Raw genomic sequence first — 23594 nt, forward strand, 5'->3', positions numbered from 1 at the left:
CTGCAATGGAATAAAACAAAGTGCACACTCTTTGCTTCAGCCTGTAGAATATTTTTATCAGAAAGGGACTGCCAGTAGTGGCAGAACAAGCAACCAATCCCAACTCCTCCAAGATAATATTCCACAATAGAAGTGATCAAAAGCATCCAAAGGTCCTCCATTATCCCATAAAGGATTCTTTCACAGAAACAAGCACAAGAGATTCCAAGTAAGCATTTCTAAGGTACAAAGAAATGAATATGGGTTTGATTTATATGTTTGCAATTCACAATTTGTTCAATACAAAACTCAATTATATATGGTATGAATTGGAGAGTATAAAAGAATAGAATTCATGAACATTTTGACTACCTATATGTGTCAAGTGGCAGTCATTAGCCTAACAATCAAAGGGTTAACAATGTAGCTTAATATGTACAGTAAAATTGTTTTTGTTTTTCATGTCTGGCATTCCTTCAGATATTAATGAGATCGTCACCTTCGAGCTTAGCAATCTGTTTTCAGTCATAAATGCTGATCCTGGCTGCTTAATAGGATGCCCCTGTCATTAAACTCGACTCGCTGCTTTGCTGCTTCTAGGAGTCACCTCGGTCTTTTTTGAGCTAGCTAAACAAAACATAGATATATACAAGATGAATCTGCTTCGTCTCGGATCACTTTGGAGACCGGAAGGACTGAGGAAACCACCTTGCTAGTAGGAGATATTTCAATCTCAAAATTAAGGGGAATACAGCATAACAGGGGATATGCATCAATGCCACCACGAGATACCTGAGAAATAGTGTGTAGCAAAGGAAAGCACGTCAAGATCTATTTGCTAAAACATGTGCAGCATGCCAATAAGAAAAAAGAAATCCAAATTTCAAGTGATAAACAAAATACAAGTTTCAAGCAATAGCTAAGATGGGAGATAGGAAGAGAGGTATCTTCTTGTTCAAGTAAAAGCTATTTCATTCCACTATCCAGTCTGGTCTGTCTGTTAATTGCTCACATGTTATCCACTAAGATATGGAGTTAGACTAAGATGAGAAGTTGTCTAAAATTAATGAATCAATCAACTAGATGTAACGACATATATTGCAGATTGGAACAAACAAGAGCAATTCTTATTGTTGGAAAAGGGAATTACCATATAGGAGCTTGCGGAGATTTTAAATCAAGAAAAGGATAAGGCCACCTGTTTGAGAGAAAAAGTAGAGAATGAGCACAAGAAAAATACAAGCTGTCAAGCAACAAAAGCACATTATCACAAAAGTTACCAAATTGGGATGGTAGCATGGATGACCCATTGAAAAATGACGTAAATGGCCGTCCATAGTAGGAAGTATGAAATGCGGAACCAGGGGAAGCGCTAGCAGAACCATCCAAAGAAAATGTCAATGGATAAACCAAAAGAATCACTTGATTGATTGAGCTACAATATAAGAACTTACTAAGCTATTCAACGCAGTATCACCGAGAAGGAAGACAGCATTTATTGAATGCATCCAAATAAGCGTCTGCGAAGGCATTTCCACTTGTTTGTCAGTAAGAAGAAGAATTTAATGTAACAATCTATACTATCACCAAGTGATGTTTTATATTTTAGAAGAAGAAAGATATACTTAAATTTATTTACCTATTAAACTGTTACTTGATGACATCTCATAGTCCAGATGTCTTAGCTAGAAGAGAAATATAAAAAAAATCCTATACTCATAGGTATTCCCCTTTGGTGAATGATATTGAAGTGCAGATTATTTCAGAATTGCAGTTCAATCAACCTTTTATCTAAAGCATATCAGTTGTTTTCTAGACTATGTTGATTAGGGACTTTCCTCACATAGATAACTATATATTAACATATAAACTCAAAAATAAGTAATATCTCTGAATCCAGATGTCTTTCCTCTGAAGCACATCAGTTGTTTTCTAGGATAAGATTATTAGCCTGTCAGGAACTTTGCAGATATGCACATATATAGCCTAGGGTAAGATGAAAAAAAGAAATCTAGTACTACTAAAAAAGTAGAATATTTTCTAATAATTCAGTTCCGTAGGATGAACAAGCAGTACTACCAGATAGTCTATGGAAAAGTACAAAATAAAAAGTATAAAAGCAGGAAAACATGAATACTCACAAAATTCAGATTATAATCTTTGATGGCAAGAACAGGGAAAATGATGAACCAAAATACGCTATCTGTCAGCATCACTGCACCTGCATTTATCTGGCAATAAAGTAACAGGTTAAATAATTAAATTGATTGATTAGCAAGTTTGAAGGAAGAAAAGGATTCTTTTTTTCTCAGAGTATAAATTCTTTCGAAGTTTAAATTTGGCACATCCTCATTCTACTTTTAAGATGAAGCTGCTTTCCCGGTAAGCTCTTTGTATGGGTATATTATTGAACATCAGTATTAGAACCTATCCGCAGGATATGCATTGAACCAATCGAAGGTTCAATCTCAAGAAATACAACCCAACATATAAAAAGGTTCTACGGCACCAATTTGATGCTAGAAATTTTCAAAATCAGCTTCTATTACTTATTTGTTCTACAAAACATACAGAATGCTTTATTTTGTGGGATAAGTCAATGTGTTACTATTATTAACTATCAATTATCTTATTCATATTTTGTCTCCACATGGATAGGAGGATAACTGATTAAAACGACATTTCTAGTCAAGGAAGCTACCTGAAAAATAATCTGGAACAGATAACCCCAAAATCCAGCAGTTTCTCGATTGTCATTTTCACAGGAACCAGAGCTTTTCGAAGGATGCACATTTGCATTTTCCTCTGTTGTAGGAGCTAAATATCCTCCATGTTCTGTGTCCGACCTTACAAACTCGACCCTATCCCCGCCAACTTTATTGAGATATTGATGGCACCCGTAAATGGACAACAACGAGCCAAGCTAGACAATCAGTGAAAGAAGAATCCGATTAAATTATCAGCATACAGCCAATTGCCTACGCCAAGTAAAATTAGCAAACGATTAACCAGAAATCTTCCAAGTGAGAAAAATAACATACCCCAAAATACATGGTCACCAGCACAAATGTCCACCTGCCCAATCAACAACATCATAGGCGCATTCAGAAATCAGCTAAATTTTACTGGTATGAAGAACTCGATAAGGAACTTCACTACTTTAAATACTGGAACATGCCAGATATATGCTGACAGTTAACTAGCGTGTAGCATGTAGAGAGAAATAATCATCCATTAAGAACAAATTGTTGAAAATATAATGCTGATATGAACTTAAATAATTTGAACACATGGCAGAGTTTCTACATCGTAGTAAGTAGCAACCGAGTATATGAGCTAGCATGTAGCAGAACAAATAGTATTCATAAATGCAAACAGAGTGGACACTAATTGTGTCATCTCGTCCTCTGTGTAGTCTGAGGAGAAGGCCTGATGCTAAGAAATCATAAAAATGAAAACCATAAGAATGATTTAAGTTCACCTCATGACCTTGGTTGCTTGCAACCAACATATCCTTTATGATTTAAGTTCACCTCATGACCTTGGTTGCTTGCAACCAACATATCCTTTCTCAGAAAGAGGCCTTACTACATGATCTTGTGCAAATTGACATGGCATTTGAACAAGAATTGAGACTTGAATGGCACTCTTATTTAGCACTTGTTACATGTTGCAGAAGTTTGAAGAGATACGTACACTCAGCAAAACATTACAGTGGATGCAACATACTTGGATGAGATTAATGTAACTTTTAATCACAAGCAAAGTATAATGAGGAAGTAGGCTTACTGAGTATAGTAATAAAAGATGCTCTCTCCATCCACAATGACATTGACTGTGAGCAACACCAAAAGAATGAAGAACGACACAACCCGAAAAGCTAGTAACCAAGTAGGGTGGATTTCCTTAAGGCATGGCCTCCAAGATTCATCGTCGTATAAATTTCCGACGGTAGCTCGCCGGCCTTCGCCTTCGCCTTCGCCGTCGCCTTCACCTTCTCTCTCGGAATCAGGACCCTCATATCTCCATATCAAAATGGATGCTATGATCATGCTAGAGAACACCCAAATCGCGCATAGCAACACTCTCCAATTCAACCAGTAACTCGCGGTGGTGGTATCGGCGGTCGCCAGGGGCTGCCAAGAATGATCTGATGATCCAGTTGAGACATGCATGGTGAATTACTCCTAACAACTCGTTTGCTACTACTACTACTACTCAGCTGCTACTGTTTTTATTGATGCTATCTCTTGGCATTCTGAGCTCTTCCAGGATGCAAACAATAACTCAGAATGCCAGGATTATGAGTTGTCTTGGGACGTAGGATGTGCAAAAGACAGCAAGAACAACAGGTGTGGGTCCTTAAATGTTTAGCCGACGCGGAAGTCCAAAAGAAGAGGAGATCCACAAACCAACCACAAGACACAAACCAGAGATCCAAACGTAATCTTACTCACAGTACTGTGAAAACAATTGGAAGTAAATGAAGAGAAGTAAACAAAAAGAAGCTAATCAAAGGCTAAACTTCAGCTGCTGCTAGCATCATAGATTAGCCTGAGCTTGGAGAAGAATATGAGTAATAAGCCACTGCTTCCAAAAAATTAAACAATACCCACGAAGGAATGCGTGTGAAGGGAAACTTGGGCACCTCCTTAAACGAAATGGGGAGAGGAAAGATGCCAAGCTTTGGATGGATTTTTCCATCAGAAGGATTAATTAATTAGTGAGATGGACAAGCAGGAGAGCAAATGGCAGAAGCAAGAAGGTAAAGTTGGATGCTTACACACAATAAAAGCATGGAACTGAATGAGATTCTTTGCTTCCCCACTTAACCACTTTGGTAGGAAATTCCATGGGTGGGGACACTCTTAATTTTAATTTTAATTTTTTTACTATTTCATTGCAATCAAATCTCACATTTCCTATGTCACATTGATGAAGAAATGAACAGATGGTAGCTTTTCCTTTTTCTCTTTTCCTTTTTTCTGAAATCATTCCTAACTAATAGCAACCAACTACCACCCAAGATAAATGTGACGATTTGTTATATCAAAAAGAGAAGGAACATTATGAATCACTGTTCATGATACTGAAAAGAGAACTGAATTTGCCTTTTTGACAAGCCATAAAGATTTGTGGGAGTAATTTGTAATGATGTTTAAGTTGAGTAAATAAATGCAAGCTTTATTTCTCTTTCCTATATAGTGATAGTAATATAGTATACAAGTAGACCAGTCGTTTTCCAGTGTCTTTTCTCTGCCCTGCCCTGCATCGAAGGGAGAGATAGGAGAATCTATTGGAGAGATCATAGATTTCTACATATCTGAGTTCCGAAGTAAATGTAAGAGCGATCCAAAGTTATGGGTAGATATCAGGAAAAGGAGTTAAGATCCAACTGCATTGGTCGATTTGGTGTTCGAGAGAGGTGAGTGGGGAATTCGAAATCTAGCCTGAGAAAGAAGGTAGTGCCACGTCGGTTATGTCTTTGTTATGAGATATATATATATATACCTTGCATAGGTGGACCACTTCATGTCCAACGAAAAAAGGTGAAGACGAGAAACATATGAGCTGTGAATTACCTGAACTACCCTTGCTTGTTCGATTAGGTTTGCTTTGGCTCCATCCCACTTCGGATCTCTGTCGTACGAGCTGGGACTCTGGGAGGTTATGGAATTGGAGGTGGAAATTATTTTCAAAATTCCATATTTACGTTTTTTTTCTTATAAAAAAAACACTCCTTTTGATGTTATATGAATAAAATATATAGATGCAAAGAACACTTTTTGGAAGGACCAGGAGTTTTTGACTATTTCTAAGTTGGATGCCACATAAAATGTCTAAATTAACGATTTTATTTGATAAAAAAAATGTTTTCTCTACAAGTTATTTTGAATAACATAATAGGCAAAGGATAAATTTATATAAATAATGTGTATCTATGACACTCTGATAGATTTAGAAGCGACATAGTGTTATAAATGAGCTTAGAACTTAGTTAACTGTACTTTTATGAGTAGATGTAAAAGAATAGGCCAATAAATTTGTTGGGTCACGGAGTCGTTCTGTTTTACGTTAGGAAACGTGAAGGGGCATTCTTTTCGTGTTCCCCAAGTAGATGATTTGCTTGAACTGATTGGGAGAATAAAACAAAATCAAACAATAGATAGCAGAACGACAGGTGAAGTGTGTTGGATTTTCTCGGTTGATTGTTGGGGGACCAAGGAATGCTATAGTTACAAGAAACAGGTATCCAGCAATCCATTATCTGTACGCGTCTCTATTATTTATCTATTAAAGCTCCGGACTACAAGCAGATGATGCCTGCAAGTTTAGCAGCTTTCTGGGCTGTAAATCTGGCTAAATTTTGACCAGAATCCATGGAGAAGATTAGTCTCATTTGTTTAATATAATTATCAATTTACTTGAGTATAATGCAACTATAATATAATAGATTAGAATATATAGCATAAAAATATTTTGATATAGAACGTCTGTCTATGATAATTTGTTGTGATGGTATCTATATTTTACAGCGTGAACTTCATTTTGTATCTATATGTCCCGCTTTTCACTTACTTTCTAAATAAAACACAAACCTCTAATAATTGAAACTTAGTCAAGAGTTTGGTGCACAAAACAAAATTCAGAGGTACAGTATTTTTAAGACTAAAATGTAATTAACCCAATATAAAATGTAATTAATCGAGCAAGAAAGTAAGTGACAGACCTCGTCTGCAACAAAAGAAAACTTCTGAAAGAAAGTCTGTCATACACCATAATTACGACAAGCAACAACCACACCGAAACAACAGTTAAAAGGATCATATGAGGAGCAACTGTGCAGTACAAACAGAACAAGTTAAGTTCCATATGTACATTAAGTTCTCCATCCGGAAGCAACAAAGTAAGCATTAAGATTCTAGTCACATCCTATTTACTCGAGGATGCAAAACTGACATAGCATACACCCAAAATAGGATAAGAGTAACCATCTTACTATCCTACAAAAAAAATCTGAACCATCCTCCATGAACCGATGTCCTCCGCTTCTTGGAAGTCATCCATGACTTTAGTATTTTACTACTGTAGTGTGAAGAAACTTACTGAGACTGCATACAAACTGCAGGCTCACCGTATCCCTCGCCGCCATGGCTAGTGGGGCTATTATGGACATCACCATTCGGGCTCCTGCTGCGACTCCTGCGGCGGATATTGTTCCAGTCACCACATCCCATATCATTGCTTAAGGTAGAATTAAGGCTCCTACTATGGAATGAGTCTCTCACAGCATGGTCTGTTGTGCCTACGGCACTCTTTGTATCACGAGAGTTGCGTTGATGGGCACCATAATACCTACAATATCATCAAAATTCACAAGCTCAAAAAGGATATTCATAAGCTCATAATACATCTACATCAATACCAACAAAGCATCACATAGTCCATAAGACAACGTCATGCTTCAGAGTTGCAGTAATCGAGTATTTCAAGTCACTTGATTACATGCTAACAAGCCAGAGATCTATAGGTATGAACTTTTTAATAAAATGTTAAATTCAGTTTGCGCACATCTATACATCTATCATATGCATGTACTCTAACGTCCATCATGTGCATGTAACAAATTACATGCAAAGCCCAAAACGAGAAGCCCACAGGGGAACCCTGTTTTTAGCCTGGTCCCAGAAATAACAAGTAATAAATATCCTCTTTGCCAGTACAGCCCACTCCAACCTTTATTTCAAACAATGTTCTGAAATACTGTAGGCAGTAAATAGGATACTACATCAAGCGATCAAGATGCCATCAAGTTAGTGTGCTCTGCGGTAGTCTAAAAGTTGAAAAAGTTGAAATGATTACTCAAATAAAAATTGTCTGAAGTAGCGATAATTATATGAAACGAAACAAGAACAAAACAACCAACAAGTCTCAAATATGTGGCGTCAGCTCTACCTAATGTAAGGTTTCTTGTTAAATTAATTGCTATCATATGTCTTCTCTTACAGTCATAAACTGTCCCCTTCCTCTCAGTTGAAAAAAATATAATTGATTTCAACTGACAAGTGAGAGGATCATCAAAATAATAACTAGTAAGGACTCAAACTTCAGTGTCTTTTCATGCTGAAACCAAGGTAGCGAGAGCAACCATTTACTAAATTATCTTACACATTATTTTATATATATATATATATATAGACACACACATACTGAGAGAGAGAGAGACCTGTCATGAAAGCTTCCGCAATGAGCAGAGCCTTGACCATCAGAACTGTATGATTTATCAATGGTTGGCCCCCAATCACCACTTTGGCCATGGCCAGAATCACGTACACCACCACCAGCGTATGAATGATCCTGAGCACGTGCATCATACCTCGAGTAGCGAAACTTACCACCATATCCACCATGAGAGACCATATCCCGTAACTGTGAAGGGACACTCTGGCATGCCCCCTCAAGAACTTTAACAAGATCTGATGCATATTTTGAATCCTGAGCACAGAAAAAAGTATAGGCAACTCCTGTAGCACCTGCCCTACCTGTTCTTCCAATTCTATGAACATAGTCCTCAACACCAGTTGGAAAGTCGTAGTTGACCACTACCCTGTGGCACCAAGATTTTACAAAGTGAACTTAAGTAAGAAAGAATCAAGAATGCAGGAAAAACATATACATTTTTTTGTTGTTGTTGCGAGAACCATGTTTCTATTGTTTTCAATTATTCATGTTACTAAAATTGCAATGGTAACAAAGAAGAGAGATGAAGTAACCTGATGTCTTTTACATCCAAACCTCGAGCAGCAACATCAGTAGCAACAAGAATAGGGGATTTTCCACTGCGAAATTGGCTCAGAACTGAATCCCTCTCAACCTGGGATTTGTCACCATGAATAGCAGCAGCACTGTACTGACGAGTAAGTGTCCTAGCAAGCTGATCACACATTCTCTTGGTAGAGCAAAATATTATGACTCTAGAACCAGGCTGTTGTGAGCGAAGGATTTGTTCAAGTCGTCTATGTTTCTCTGTTGGTGTAATTACTTCGACATACTACATTAAACAGAAAAAGATAAGTATTAGGTGAAAAAGATGAAACAAATGATATCTAGCAAAAATGAAATGGAACAAAAAATTTCCATACAAACCTGAGTTATGGCTTTATTTGCAACAAGCTCATCAACACTCCCGATATTAACCTGAACAGGACTAACCAGTAAATCAGCAGCAATTTTCCTGACCTCCTTTGGCCACGTGGCAGTGAACATAAGAGTCTGGCGACGTGGTGGTATTTCTTTCACAATTTTCCTTATTTGTGGTTCAAATCCCATGTCAAGCATACGGTCAGCTTCATCAAGAACTAGATATGAAATTTGGTGGAGGCTCACTCTTCTCATTTCCAGAATGTCATTCAAACGTCCAGGAGTTGCAACCACAACATCTGCACCACGGTCTAAGTCCCTCAACTGAGGACCTTTTGGAGCACCTCCATATAAGCACTTTGTCCAGATTTGTATGAACAGAATGTTAACAACATCATCAATGAAATGCATAGGTGAAATAGGTATATGACATTATAAAAAGCACTATGATGGAAATAAGAAGACAATATAGTAGATGCAAGTATGATGATGATGATGCATGTCTGGCATCTGGCAGATCCATTTGACTAAACCAGAGACCTCAATAAAACTGATTTATAGAAGAACGTACCACAGAAGATATTCTTGATGATCTACCAAACTTCACAGCTTCATCTTGTATCTGTGTTGCCAGCTCCCTTGTTGGTGACAGAACCAATATCGTTGGACCCATCTTAGAATTATTCCTGAGTTGCTTGAGATGAATGAACCCTGGAAGGAGATAACCCAAGGTTTTCCCTGATCCAGTCTTTGCGACAGCTACAATATCACGTCCCTGTAAAGTAATTGGCCATGACTGAGCCTGGATTGGAGTGGGAGCAGAGAAGCCTGCTTGGAGAACCTGAAATACCAATAAATTAAATGTGGATACAAGTTATAGCCTTAAAAAGGTTCACATGATTATTTTCTTTTATATTTGAGTCTCATCATGAAGTAGAATACAAAAGGTTTTCTTTTCTGTTTTAGAGTTAAGTTTATGCCAGATGCGTATGCAAGCTGGAGCATGAGAGGGGCCTTCTTTTTGTTCAGACCAGGTGCAGGCTGGACCAACCAACACGGGCATCCCTGGTCATGAATAGTTGACTCAGAGAGTCTACTCCAAACAAGGCAGCCCAATGCAGCAGCCCAAACAGCATTAGCCTCTCCTTGGAGCAAAATGGGTCATTGTAAAGGGCACTCCAACTGCATGCAGGCTTCCCAACATAGGGCAGACAACCTTCACAGAGTACGACATTAGCTCCTAGGAGCTAATATCGCACCTGCTGCAAAAACTACAAAAATGGAAATAAAAATTAGATCTTATAAGATACTAATAGGTAAAGCTTGAATTATGCAAAAACATCCGTTTAGTCTTGCAAAACCAATTCAGCAAGACTGGTGCTGATAGTTTAAGGAAGTTTTTTTTTCCAAAACGCATATAAGATTTTGAAATAATTACCTCTCTGAGAATCTCCGAGGGAAAGCATGTAGACTGAAATGTTCTGAAGGGTTCTGGGACTCCATCTCCCTGAAAGCAAAGTTCAAAGTGAAATAATTTCAAAGAGTCACCAACAAGAAACAGGATAAGAAGTCCTGGGCGAATGGAAGGAAATTAAAATTGTATAAAAAAATTTATAACAAAGAACACATACATGATAACAACATAAGGTAGCTGGAGACAACATTAATTCCATATAAATTTATTTATATAGTTCTCACAACAAAAGCTTACTGGCTGTCAACTAAAAACATAAAAGCAATCACCTAACTATCAAGAATAGAAATAATTAAAACTAGAGAATATAAGAAATTGAGAAGCATCAAATTGGTATGAAGAACATGGGGGAGGGGAGAACTTGATAAACTTTAGATTATAATCTTTTGGTTTGTATTTTTCTTCATAATTTGGATATGTTTTTAGTCAAGAAGAGTGTACATGGATCATAGTTTTGATTTTATGACAATTTGTGCAACTTTCTATATGTCCTTAGGATTTATATATTAGTAATATGGTACTATATTGACACTCACATTACTAAACGAATATTGCATCTCCTAATACACCCAAACCAAGATAAGGATGCAATAAAACCACACAAACTTTCTGAGTTCCATCTTCAAAGCATCCCTAATGTAAGCACCATATCCTTAGTCCTTTAACTTTAAATTGATTTATCGGGCTAGCCGACATATGGTTTGAATTAGTCTAAGTGTCAAGACATCAAAAACAATTAGGCACTACCATCATGAATATCATCCTACAACGGCACAAAGAGTAATATGGCCATCTGTATCTTCTTAAATACTTGCATAGAGACCTCCAAGTAGTTGTACTGAGGCAACTTGCAGGTAGGGGTGTAAACGAGTCGAGACTGAACGAGCTGGCCCTGGCTTAGGCTCGGCTCAAAATTACTTTCGAGCCTCATAATTTTGCTTGAGCTCGGCTCAGCTCAACTCGGGCTCAATTAGAGGATGAGGCAGTGACGGCATGGACGACAGCTTGCCGAAAGAGTCGGAGACGGATGGAGGAGGCGACGATGAGAAGATGGTGAATGAAGGAGGAGGAGGAAGCCGACGGAGTGGACGAGGAGGCCAACAGAGGAGGAGGAGGACGTGGCGCCGTGGTGGTGGGTTGCCGATGGAGGCCGACAGAGAGGGAGGAGGTGGCGGCGCGTGGGGTGAGGCTATGAGTGGTGATCGGATGGATGAGGGTGAGGGTGAGGGTGAGGGTGAGGGTGAAGGTGGGGGTGGGGTGGGTGAGGGAATTGAGGGTGATGGCCTGATAGGTGAGGATGGGGAAGGTGACGTGATAGGTGAAGGTGAAGTGATAGGTGAGGGTGGGGTAGGTGAGGGTGATGAATGGGTTACGGGTGAGGGTGAGTTAGTGAGGGACACATGGTAATATTTCTTTATGCCACGTGTCCTTAGTTATAGCTAGTCAGGCTATCGAGCTTATCGAGCCGAGCCTGAGCGAGCCAGCTCCAGCTCAGGCTCAGCTTGATATTAATTTTGAGTCTGTTACAACAGCTTGGGCTCGGCTCAACTCTGATCGAGCCGAGCCGGACTCGAGCTTCATCCGAGCCGAGCCTGAGCCGAGCCCGAGCCGTTCGTCAAGCCTGACCACCCTACTTATAGGGAAGGGAATAGGGGAATATTGCTAGCACCACAATGGGTGGTTACAACAAGAGCCAACAAGAGAGAAATATGAGAATCATTTTGACATTCTTGAGGAAAACTACAAGGTAGAGAGTGAATTAAAAGCTACTTATCCCATTAAAATAGATGGAGCATGTCATTGTTAATTACTCATCCTCCAAGGTCAGTCCATCGACCTTCCTAGCAATGTTATCATCATTGCTTAGAGATCGAAACTCCCTACTTACATTTCACTTCTTCTACCATCGTTAGAGGAGGTCTCCTTTTTAGGAAGCAAATATCTATGCAATGCTCTTTTAGCCTACGATAGGAAAGGAGTATGATAGCTAAGAATAAGCTTGGCTCCTATCCTGTTGATCTATTTTTCTCTTTGTTTAGTTGTAGTCCTTTTTGTGTCCTTTATTTCTAATTTTCAAACTTATAATTTTAATATAATGTTTAGCACATAGATGGCCGTGCTGGTGGCGTACCGGCACATGGCACGAGGGGTGCCGCACAGCACCTCTCCTAATAGTTTCGTCCTCACCATCGACCTCGTTGTCGAGCTACCCATTGTCGATCGTCGTCGCCGTCGGGTGCCCTAGCCCGAGGGAGAAGGAGAGACCGAGAGAGAGTGAGAGAAATTGAGAGAGAGAGAGAGTGAGTGAGAGACATCTCTCTCTCAGTCTCTCTTCCCTCGGCACGGTCCGTGTCTATGACACGGCCGGCAAGTGCCGCGACACGTGCCGTGCCGGCCGGTGGTCGGCACGGTTCGTGCCTGTGGCACGGCTATCGTTAGTTTAGCATTTTATCTATAGTAAAATGTATTGAATCTAAAAATGTCAAAAGATTAGTAATTTTTTGTTGCGAGGGAACAATTGAGATCAAAACAGAATTGGAAATAAAAATTCAGAACCTTGCCTACACCCATAAAGAAATTCTAAAATCCATTACAACTGATTTCATAGGGTTATAATTTTCCTTTCTTCTACAGTCAATCAAAAAGAATTATCTAATATATAGAAACTTTTTTCCTTGAGAATTGTCCCACTCACAGCAACGGTCACGTAGATCCCACATCATCCATTTTACAACATTTCTTCATCAAAAGCATCTATTTGCATTTTCTAGATGCTATCTGTAAGAGAACATATTCAGCACCTCAACCTTACCGTATGGGCATTTAGCTCTTGGGAAAATGCATTAAACTAGGCTTTACATTTATCAATATTTGTAGAAAAAGGTATCTAGCAAAGAGAACCACTGAAATCACAATTTAAGATCATATTTCTATTTTCATATCTGCTCTATATTAGAGTCGATTATATATGCATGCATGGCATGCAATTATAAATATGGGCATTTAAGATCCTTGCAGAATAAGAATAAAGCAGAAATTCTAGCAATACTGGAGCACTTACTATGACAGTAATCTCATGCTGACGACGGTAGGCTTCGATAGAACAATCCCCTCCCGTATCCGATGGTTTATCTCCTCGAGCAGTTGCCTTCAGGTTTTGCATGCTAACTGCACTAGCAGATGACTCATGACTAGCCTTTAGTGGATAACTATTTGAACCCAAGCTGCTACTTCTGACTTCTGAATGCTGAAAAACAATTTGTTCAAAATCATTGTCAGCAAGCATAAATATATCTCATCTTCTATAACAACAGCAAATGAGTTCCCAAAGACCAGATTAGTGTTCATCATGCAGCATAGGATCTCTAGCAGCGGAATTGCTGCATTAATAGAGAAGGTATAAGTACCAGCAATGCTCACGCTGTTTCAAGTGCTTCAAGAGCACTACCACCTTTAAAAGGAATAGGATTGGAATTACTTATTCAGATGCAATTTGAATTAAGAAGAGAGAAAATTGGCATATATCAGCCTACATATTAGTGAATTTGTGATTCTACCCGTGCCGTTAGGTATTTCAACAGAACTTAACCGCTGTTTGAGATTAAGGCAGCGATTCTACAATCATCATTCTCCTTTTCAATAGCATCCACTCAAAAGGTGTTAACTTCAGCCTAACCAAGGGAGCTTTCTGCTCATTTTGCAGATACGGCAAGGGTTTGAAGTGCAAAACTGATTAAATTCAGGATTTTACATGCAAATTTCAGTGAGAAATTACCTGATTACAGAATGAGCCTTGTTCAGGTTTTGCGAGAGGCGGGGTTCGGGCAGCTGGGGCGGCGGCGACAACCGGGCGCTCGTATTGGGTGACATTCGTGTCCGGGTTCCAGAAGTAGATGTAGCCGGTGCTCCCATCGATCAGACCCTTCCACGGCTTCGGCAAGGTCGGATCCGGCGGCGCGTACCGTGGCCCTTTGGATGAAGACGACGCCGTCGCGGTCATGGTGATCGGGCTGGAATGCCACCTCGCGAACCCTAGGATTAAGGAAACAAAAAGGCCCCGAACGATCCAAATCCAACTAGATCGAAAGATAGGATGCAGATGAGAGCAATCTAGGTTTTATCCTTTGGGATTGAGAAGGGAAAAACACACTAGATAATGGGAGGAGTAAAGAGGAGAAGAAGAGGAAGGGAAGAGATGCGAAAACGATCCGACTCTCCCGCTTTCCTCAACCTCAAGAGCTTTTGGAAAAAAAAACGAGGGGACGGATGGCTGTTCACTCTTTCTTATATAAGTAGGGTTTGGTTACGACTTACGAAGCCAGCCCCCCAAATCTGACTCATTTTCCACATTTAGTTTGTAGTGATATTTCTCTATTCCAAAGTTATTTTACGTATTACGCTTCTCTCTCTTTTAGTTTTTGAGGTGTATCTTCCTGCTGTATAATTATATCACATTGCTGTCTTTAAATTCTATAGTTATATCGTAGTATAGAAAATTCATATATTACGCTGATTTGACTAGTATATATCCGATAAATATTATTAAGCTAATACATATAACTAAACGGTCAATATTTAGATTGTTAAATATCACATTTAAGATATGTGATATTTAAAAAAAAGAAGAAGAAGAAAAGTGGTAATTAAGTAAGAAAGATCCTTTACCTAATCTCGGTTTTACTTCTTTACCCTCTTACAGGCTTCCTACTTTGTTTTTTCTACCAGTAAAGCCAATTCGAGCTCGGTTAAATCCAATGTTGAAGTATAAATTTACTTGAGATCTATTAGATTATCAACTGAAACAAAGGAATAAAAATCAATGCCCTTTCTTAAGAAGTAGATTAACTTCATTTCCTACACCAATATAAGTTTGGGCCTGAAAAAAAACCATGATTAAAAGATTATTCAAAGGTTGTTCTTGCGAAAAAGTTGAAGCAGATGAATGACAAGAAAGTACTAGTGACTCACAAGGTTCAATTGTTCTTCCTTTTCCTTTTATCAGGAAGAGTGTTATAACAACTATACATTTGATAGATAAGCTTGTTTTTTTCTTAAACAGAGAAGAAAAGGCACACCCTAAAGAGTTGCAACTTGTAAAATTGGTTTAATAGCAATAATGAAATGACTTGTTCATGTAAAGTTTGTACAATAACAATAATTGCAATCACTTGTGCATGTAAAATTGGTTTAGTCGATGGTGATCACTTATGCAATAAAATCTCCATCACAGAGGGAGCTGGGAGATCCAGATAATGCAAAGATGGGTAAAGATCGTAAAGATCTTAGCTGATGAAATGCTACTTCAGGATGATCTCCATTTATTTTGGAATGGTGAGGAAAGTCATAGTCCATCTCTTCAGCACAGAGACCGGCATCCCTGAATACTTGCACTAGTTCTTCATAGACAACTGCATTTCCTTCTGATGTTAGGTGCAAGCCATCGCTGGAAAATAGAAACACAAAACTGCCCATTAAACTGATATTTGAGACAGCATGATCAGCTCTAGTAAAAAACCATACCAGAACGGTAAAATAATAGCCATCATGATTGTCCTCTGTTCACCTAAAACTAGGGAAGGATGCCACAAAGTACTTTACCCAGATTACAATGACTAGTGGCCTTCTGGATTTATCTAATGCCTATCGAAAGCAATATAGTACAATACAAATGGAGGAAACTGGTAAAGATATTTAAAAAATTTATCTGTGACTTTGTGTAATCACGGCTTGGAAACCAGAATCTAAAGAATAATAGGTATGATGTGAGTGTAAATGGAACATAAGTGTTGTAACAGTCGAGACAGTGCTCCAGAAATAGGATGTTGTTATGCTAATACAGGACATATCAATTTACTATGAGACCACAACTTACATTCTCTAACCAGGACATTATAGGAAAACATTATCTCTTTCAATCTCTAGGCAATCCACATCATTGATCAAATTACCACGTCAACCAAATAGGTTGGATATTCGCAAACCACCAAACAGAATTTGAATTTCTGTTCTAATCAAAATCAACAATTTCTCTTTATCTAAAAGTTTCACATATTTTGGTGTTTGGCGTCTAGACAAGAAACCTTTTCAAATTAGGCATTCTAGATCTTGATCCTTGATTTTCATTAGTTGCACAGTTTAATAAGGATCACTTTTCTGTAAAATCAAGCACCACATGATGTTCTGGTCTTCCTAACAAATACGAAAAGGAAAACATCGGAAACAAGAACAGTCAACTGCTTATGTTGATACTTGATAATATTTGGAAATTAATTATCAATGCTAATTAATCCATCTGGCTGCTTAATATGAAGATAAACATACAATGGAGCCAAAAATCAAACTTACCTCAAGAACATTTTCTGCCATCCTTTAGTTTCTTGCATTTTTGACCAGATATCAATGCAAGGAAGATGCATTTCTTTGGCTAGCTCAAGACACTTCTTTGCATAAACTCCAGTGATCTCATTTGTCCTTTCTGAGAGTTTCCTTGCGTTATCTCCATACAAAGATCTTGGACAAACAAATCAAGGCTTGTTTCAGAAACTGACTAGCCAAAAGTAGCATCTCAAGAGTACGAGGATGTTCAATAGCACCAATAAATTAGAAGCATTACTAGGCGTGAAGCATCAAACAGGTTCTATAAGAAGGAAATCATTTGAGCTTATAGTGCTTGACCCTCTGAAGCAAAGTTGGTAGTCAATTACCTAGGTATGTGCATAACCAGGCTGGCTTAATTAAACAGATCTGGAAATCTAGTTCGACTGTTGACTTGACAGAGGTCAAAACCTAACCCCTCATTTCTTACTGCAAGAAATTTGTTGCAGAATTATATAAAGAATGAACTGGGGCTTGATTGGCCCCCCATTAAACTGAATTTGGCAAGACCTAGCTTGGATGCAGCAGATATATTTTAGGCCAAGCATGACAGAAGTTAAAAACCAGGACTAGGAATTCATGTAAAAGCAAACCAACTGACACCTTACAATTAAATGTCAATATTTTCTGACTATAATATGTTTATAAATCTTTTGAATTATCATTCTAGGCTTTTACTTGTAGTCTTACAATACAATACAATTTTATCGCCAAAATCTCCACCGAAATTACCAGAAGGAAATCAATCTGCAGAGATTTAATATCTCAGATTCCTATAGAAGAAAGAAAGATGCCAGACCGTGCATATTCTTCACGCCCATCTTCATCGACAGGAGGAGGCGTGATCAATACTACCAGCATAGACTGCGACCATTCCTGAATATCATATGATTTACCAAGTTGTAATATAACAGAATTTGTGTATCTATACAAAATAATAAGGATATAAACCAATATTTAAAGTGTTGTAACGATATTCATAGCTTGTATGGAAAAAAGAAAGAAAAGTTGCTGATATAACTTGTCATGATCTGTAAAGTTTTAGATTCCTAGGTGTTGATTTTGGCAATAGGTAGATGGCTTCAAAGTTTCTGGATAAGAAGCTCAACATATCTCCAAGATAATTAATTTATTAATAACATAGTGCTATCTGTATGCACACTCAGAAAAAAAAAATGATAATACCTAAGAGATGCACTTCAAAAAAAAATTGCTACACAGCAAATGTGATGTAAATTAGATTTTTCATTTTTTTTTAAATTTTGGATGTATTTTGACAAATGGACCCCTTTCTCTTCAACTGTCAAATAGCTGATTCAGCAACTATGTCAGATCTAGCTGCTATTTGTACCTTCTACCTATTTGATCATTCCTAGTGGTCCATCATGACAACTATCAACTAAGGCAGGTGAAAGGTATTCAAGAGTGAAATATACATCTTTAGCTTGAGTAGCATTTGCTCTCGACATGGGAGTGAATCATGCCGTCCAATTGCCGAAGAAAGCACAACTAACAACATAATAACTATCAGCTTTCCATGTCTGCGTCGCTTTATGCACCTTTGTGGTGATAGTATGTAAGTTGTTGAATAGACTATTAGTAATCTAACATTATAAATCACACAATCATGTCAGATCAGATGCAAGCTGTTCTCTAGTTAGTAACACATACTTTCCTTGTTATTTCTACCTCATTGCTCGGCATTTTAGATATTTTTGTAAGTCCAATTATCCACTGTTTCCTTTCAAACAAAATCACTTTAAAATTTGCAAGCACCTTCATCACAAATTTACAACCACTTTGCCTTGTATATTCCCAGTTGAAGCTTTAGTGTGTTTCTGCCAAAGTTCCTTTTGGTACTTCAAAAGCTAGAAAAGTACTTCAGATTCTAAAATTATTGATCAAACTGTTCAGAAGTAATATTGACATTTTGTAAAGACCCTTACATAAATGACACCAGTAAATCAATATAAAAGTTGCCAGAGGTTTTGATATTTCTAACCGGCTACTTTACTGCTTAGTCCAGTAATACATCACAAGCTCATGGTATATTCAATGAACAGACCTATGAAAAGCGACAGAACTATTGTGGAAAAAGAAGAGAAACATTAAATTATTGACGTCATTTTTTTTATTAAAAGTAACACACTGGCTCAATTCAGAACTAAAATGGTTGCGCCAAGTATAACCATGATCAAGTGCACCTGAAAAAAAAATATTAGGATAAATAAGCTATGATTGTTACCTTTAAGTGATGAACAATTTTTTTGAGGTTCTCCTTGTACTCTTCAACAGGGATATGTTGTCGCTCACTTGTCCTTCCTAGAAGGGCTGCATCATTAGCACCAAAAAATATGGTTGTAGCAGTAGGTGGTGGTGATGATGAACATGTCTGCAATAATAGAGAGAGATTTAAATAATATATAGGTAGTTCTAATTTCTAAATAATTATAAAAACCAAAAAAATATCTATCAAAGCAGTATAATTTTATGTCTTCTATTACTTAGCCATTTTTAACTAATATTTATGTTTAACAACATCAAATTTTTAAAACTTATAATTTTGCATATAACTGCTAACAACATATTGATCAATTCCTAAATAGTAACACAATAATATGTTATTAGTTAAACATTTTCAACATATAAATACAATTTATTAGCAAGAAACATGAAATTAAAATAGAACTATAGAAATCAATCCATTTGATAAATTAACAATTACAAAATTTTAAAACACAAATATGTTATAAACTAAATATTTTCAAAATTTTAGGACTAAAATACCCTTAGAAAAAAGAATATAAAAACTAAATATTAAGGATAATTAGGTAATGTTGCAAAAAAGTAAGACTCGGCCAGTTCACTAAAAATGGCCGGGTTGCACAGATTGCCAGTTCAACGGCCATGTTGGCCAGTTTGTAATTGCGTCGGTTTTTTTTTTGGTCTGATAACAAAACCAAACCAGTTTGATGGTCGGTTCATGATTCACCTATCTAAACGCCCGGTTCAGTCCAATTCTGATAACTAAGATTAAGATAGATTGTGAAGTCAATTGATAAGATAACAATAGTTTTCATGAAATAAGTAGGTCGCAATATCTATTGTGCTTTCACATACCAATCTATACTAGTGCAGCGTTGGTTAAAGATTCCTAAATGATGATGACAAGAACAGAATGTTATCGTTATTTTGGGTGACTATTAAGGGTGTAAATGAGCTGAGCTGAGAATAGCTCGGCTCAGCTCAAAAAAGGGAAATGTCTAGCTCAGTTCGAGCTAGTTTAATTTTTCAATTTTTTAAAATATATACTCCATAACTACAATATTTATGCTTTTAAGAGGTGGATAGATATAAAGATCATTCTTATTTCTTAGCTTTCCGATGTGGGACTAAATGTGATAAAACTAATTCAAAATATCAAAAAAAAAAAATTTACATTGTAAAACTTAGGATTCAAACCAAGGTCATTTTATTTGAAGTTGAAGCACATAACCAATTATGCCACAACACATAAATATATATTATAATTTATAAAAAAATATATATTGAGATAATTCGAGTCAAGCTCGAGCGAGTTAAGTCTCAGCTCGATTATTATTTCGAGCTTGGCTTGGCTCATTTAGAGATCAAGCCGAGCTCATGAAACTCGCAAGCCCACAAGCTATTTTTACAACCTTAGTGACTATGCACTGTTTCAGGGATGTTTTTTAAGCTATTATACACATATAAGTAGCCTTGGTTGAGTTATCACATCATTTTCTTCTCAATTTTAGACAATCAAATAACCAAAGCATCAATATGAAATTATGAACAGCCACTTTTGATTGTTTCAAACTTTATCATGCAAGAGTTGCAATTGATGCAGTAACAACTAAAAAATTGGAAAGAATAATAGGACCGTATCCAGTTGTAACAATCCTGTGGTGGAGACAGGAGATCACAACAAAAAATGTCAATGGTTGGAGTAGATCAGATCACAAAATAAATAGAACTTTATAAATATATCAATCTTTTCATGGTCTTAGGAATATCAAGAAGCCTTTTCTGCTATTACTGTAGCAGCATAATGCAGGTTATAGTAATTCAGTAATTGTTCATATGGCTAGTTTAGCAAGCTTGCTCTCCCTGATTTCCTGTTTCATCTTGTCGACTGCTATTCAAGGGTCATCTGATCATCATCTAGAGATCTTCCTTGATTCATTTCTTAGACTAGAGAGTTGCTTTTGCTAGTACAGCATTACTTACAGAGTAGATTTATCTTTCACAAAGGGAAATTAAATAGTACAGTGGTGTGAATGATAAACTCGGATTAACTTTGCGTCTCTTCAAGCAAGTTGGCTGATCACAGTTTCTTTCTCCACCAATTGTACTATTGTCTACCCACAGCCTTTGTTCGTAAGATAGAGTGAAAGTAGACATAACGATGCTGTAAAACTGTCCAAAACTCCAATCCCTATATTAAGTGCTTGCAGCCTACTATACATTTAGTAAAATGATTTTCAAGAAAACAGTTGGTCTTAACATCCTTCCTTGTATTTGCCTCCTTTCATAGTATCCATCAAAAGTATTAGCAGATGGCTAGTATGCAATTCTCATTTTGAGGAACATATGCAGCTAAGCACTTGCTGGTTGGACTGATTGACCCAAAAATGTAAATCATTTGGTAATTGGCCAACATGTATATCATGCCTTAACATCTTTTCATGTGTGGCCCCTATACATTGCACAATATTGATAGATGATAGATAATAGGATATTGGCGCTGCAAACCACACAAGAACAAATAACAGAAAATTGGGATTCACAAGGGTTTAACGAGATTTAAACTTAAGACCTCCTGACAAAAATTAGCTCTAGCAATATCTGACATAACCAATTAATCCAAAATCTTAAATATATTAAGCTACAAGCTAGATGAAAGAAACTTTCAGCTAGAAATTTGCACAGTAAATTTATGTCGATCAGTTCCTATTGAGAGAACTAAAAAGAAAGAATTGGCATGCAAGCAATGACCAAGCATGAGGAAGGTTACTGAATTCCAATGGTTCCCTTACCAGAGGAAAGATGTGATTGAGCAAAAACAGTGCCCACCTTGTGTTGTATCCACCATAGCCTCTAACAACTATATCAGCCTGATATGGAGAAAATAAAGATGAGACACATATAAGCAATTAGTTGGAAGGAGAAAGGAAAAACAAAAAACTCAATATTTTTTTCCTCCATTTTTCTTTTCTTTTTTTTCCTTTTTTTTGTGTGGAGAAAAAGGACTAATCTTATAACTCATAGAATTAAATCAGACCAACTTATACTACCACCAGGCAACAAAAGAAAAGAAAAATCCAACAGCTTCTTTTGGACAAGAAATGACAATTCCACGCATAATGTTGTCGCAAATAAACAGATGAAAGAAACGCTAGTTATTTGGATTACTCTCGTTCCAATTAACAAAAAACATAGAGCTTGGAAGGGAGATCTGAGGACTTATGGAATAAGAATAAGAGTATAGATCTCTGACCTTGCGAGAATAGGTATCGGCGAGAGCCGCCCCCCAGCCGCCGGGTCTGAAGGATTGCTCAGTGATGGAATCCCCGAAAAGAACGAACTGTGGCCTCACCTGTACCATTCTCTCTCTCCCTCCTCAAAGATGGTGAGAGAAAGAGAGAGAGAATAGTGGGAGGAGTCGGGAGGAAAGAGGAAGAGGACGGAGAAGTCGGGCTGGGTTTCGGGCCTTCCAGTCTCAGGCCGGATCCAGTTGGGGGCCCGAAAACTTAAGAAATTAATGCTATTTAAATTATTAATATAAATTAAAATCTGACAAGAGATTTTTTTTTTGTGCTCAATTTCATAATCATCAATTTCGATGTGATCGATGATAGGAACCGGGTCAGATCCGAGGTTAGGATTTTATTTAATTAGCTAAATTTATGCATAGTTTTAAAAAAATATTCGTAAAATATTTTACACATATTCAAATAATATCAAACTAGTTGGTTTGTTAACCTGGTTTATTAGGATGTTAATTTAGTTGTTGGTTTGTTAGGATTTGAGGATTTTAATTTAGTTGTTGGTTTATTATGATTTATTAGAGTTGTTTAACTTCGTTGATGAGTTTATAGAGGAAACCCTAATTGGTGAAGAATCTTGGATAATTGAATTAGCTTTGCCAAGTCTTTGGTCAGCTTGTAATCTCTCTCTTCTACAACAACTTCTTCTCCTTCACACCACGAACTAAATCTAGCATCTATCTAGTCATTAATGGACTATCAAGTTAGGATCTAATTGACCTTTGATCACTATTTGATCGATATCTTGATATCTATCCGTCTGAATCATATGATCTTAGATTCGTTGGAAAGCTCTCTCCTAGATCTAAAATATATCAAAAATTCAGGAGAATCCAACGGTTATATTGTTCATAGATTCTATCGAAAATTACAAGCTTCATCGAGTCCAGGACCATTGCGGATTGGATTAGGCCGATTCGTAACAATCGATCAGTAATAAGTAATTAAATTAGAATTATAATAATAATAGAAGTAAAAAATTTAAATTAATATTTATAAAATTGGCAGGATTAAAACCGAACTAAATATTAGATTAAATATTTGACTAAAATAATTTA

General features: G+C 37.2%; 3 protein-coding genes across 4 annotated transcripts; all 3 read right to left on the minus strand.

Annotated features, from left to right (window-relative positions):
* Positions 1-224: 224 nt before the first annotated feature.
* On the minus strand, positions 225-4777 carry LOC140782781 (uncharacterized). Its single transcript, XM_073129558.1, has 8 exons — positions 3769-4777; positions 3021-3054; positions 2681-2902; positions 2121-2210; positions 1434-1499; positions 1260-1351; positions 1130-1177; positions 225-771 (listed from the first exon to the last, which is right to left on the minus strand). Exons 1-8 carry the CDS (start codon positions 4152-4154, stop codon positions 654-656), a joined length of 1056 nt encoding a protein of 351 aa, XP_072985659.1. The 5' UTR covers positions 4155-4777; the 3' UTR covers positions 225-653.
* A 1920-nt stretch (positions 4778-6697) lies between these two features.
* On the minus strand, positions 6698-14858 carry LOC140781881 (ATP-dependent RNA helicase-like protein DB10). 2 transcript variants are annotated; one of them, XM_073128164.1, is made up of 8 exons: positions 14370-14858; positions 13656-13841; positions 10559-10627; positions 9692-9961; positions 9127-9477; positions 8754-9031; positions 8207-8587; positions 6698-7335 (listed from the first exon to the last, which is right to left on the minus strand). In XM_073128164.1, the coding sequence occupies exons 1-8, from the start codon at positions 14592-14594 to the stop codon at positions 7083-7085; spliced, it is 2013 nt and encodes a 670-aa protein (XP_072984265.1). In that variant the 5' UTR covers positions 14595-14858; the 3' UTR covers positions 6698-7082. The 2 variants fall into 2 exon arrangements, with proteins under 2 accessions (XP_072984265.1, XP_072984266.1); XM_073128165.1 differs by lacking the exons at positions 10559-10627; positions 13656-13841; positions 14370-14858 and adding an exon at positions 10152-10389.
* Positions 14859-15551: 693 nt separating this feature from the next.
* On the minus strand, positions 15552-22734 carry LOC140782870 (GDSL esterase/lipase At5g62930). Its single transcript, XM_073129707.1, has 6 exons — positions 22488-22734; positions 22027-22104; positions 19215-19361; positions 17769-17845; positions 16940-17104; positions 15552-16037 (listed from the first exon to the last, which is right to left on the minus strand). The coding sequence occupies exons 1-6, from the start codon at positions 22593-22595 to the stop codon at positions 15800-15802; spliced, it is 813 nt and encodes a 270-aa protein (XP_072985808.1). The 5' UTR covers positions 22596-22734; the 3' UTR covers positions 15552-15799.
* Positions 22735-23594: the final 860 nt, after the last annotated feature.

The sequence above is a fragment of the Typha latifolia genome, chromosome 2 (assembly GCF_019914945.1).
Source record: "Typha latifolia isolate L0001 chromosome 2, TyphaL0001v2, whole genome shotgun sequence".
In the NCBI taxonomy this organism is placed as follows: Eukaryota; Viridiplantae; Streptophyta; class Magnoliopsida; order Poales; family Typhaceae; genus Typha; species Typha latifolia.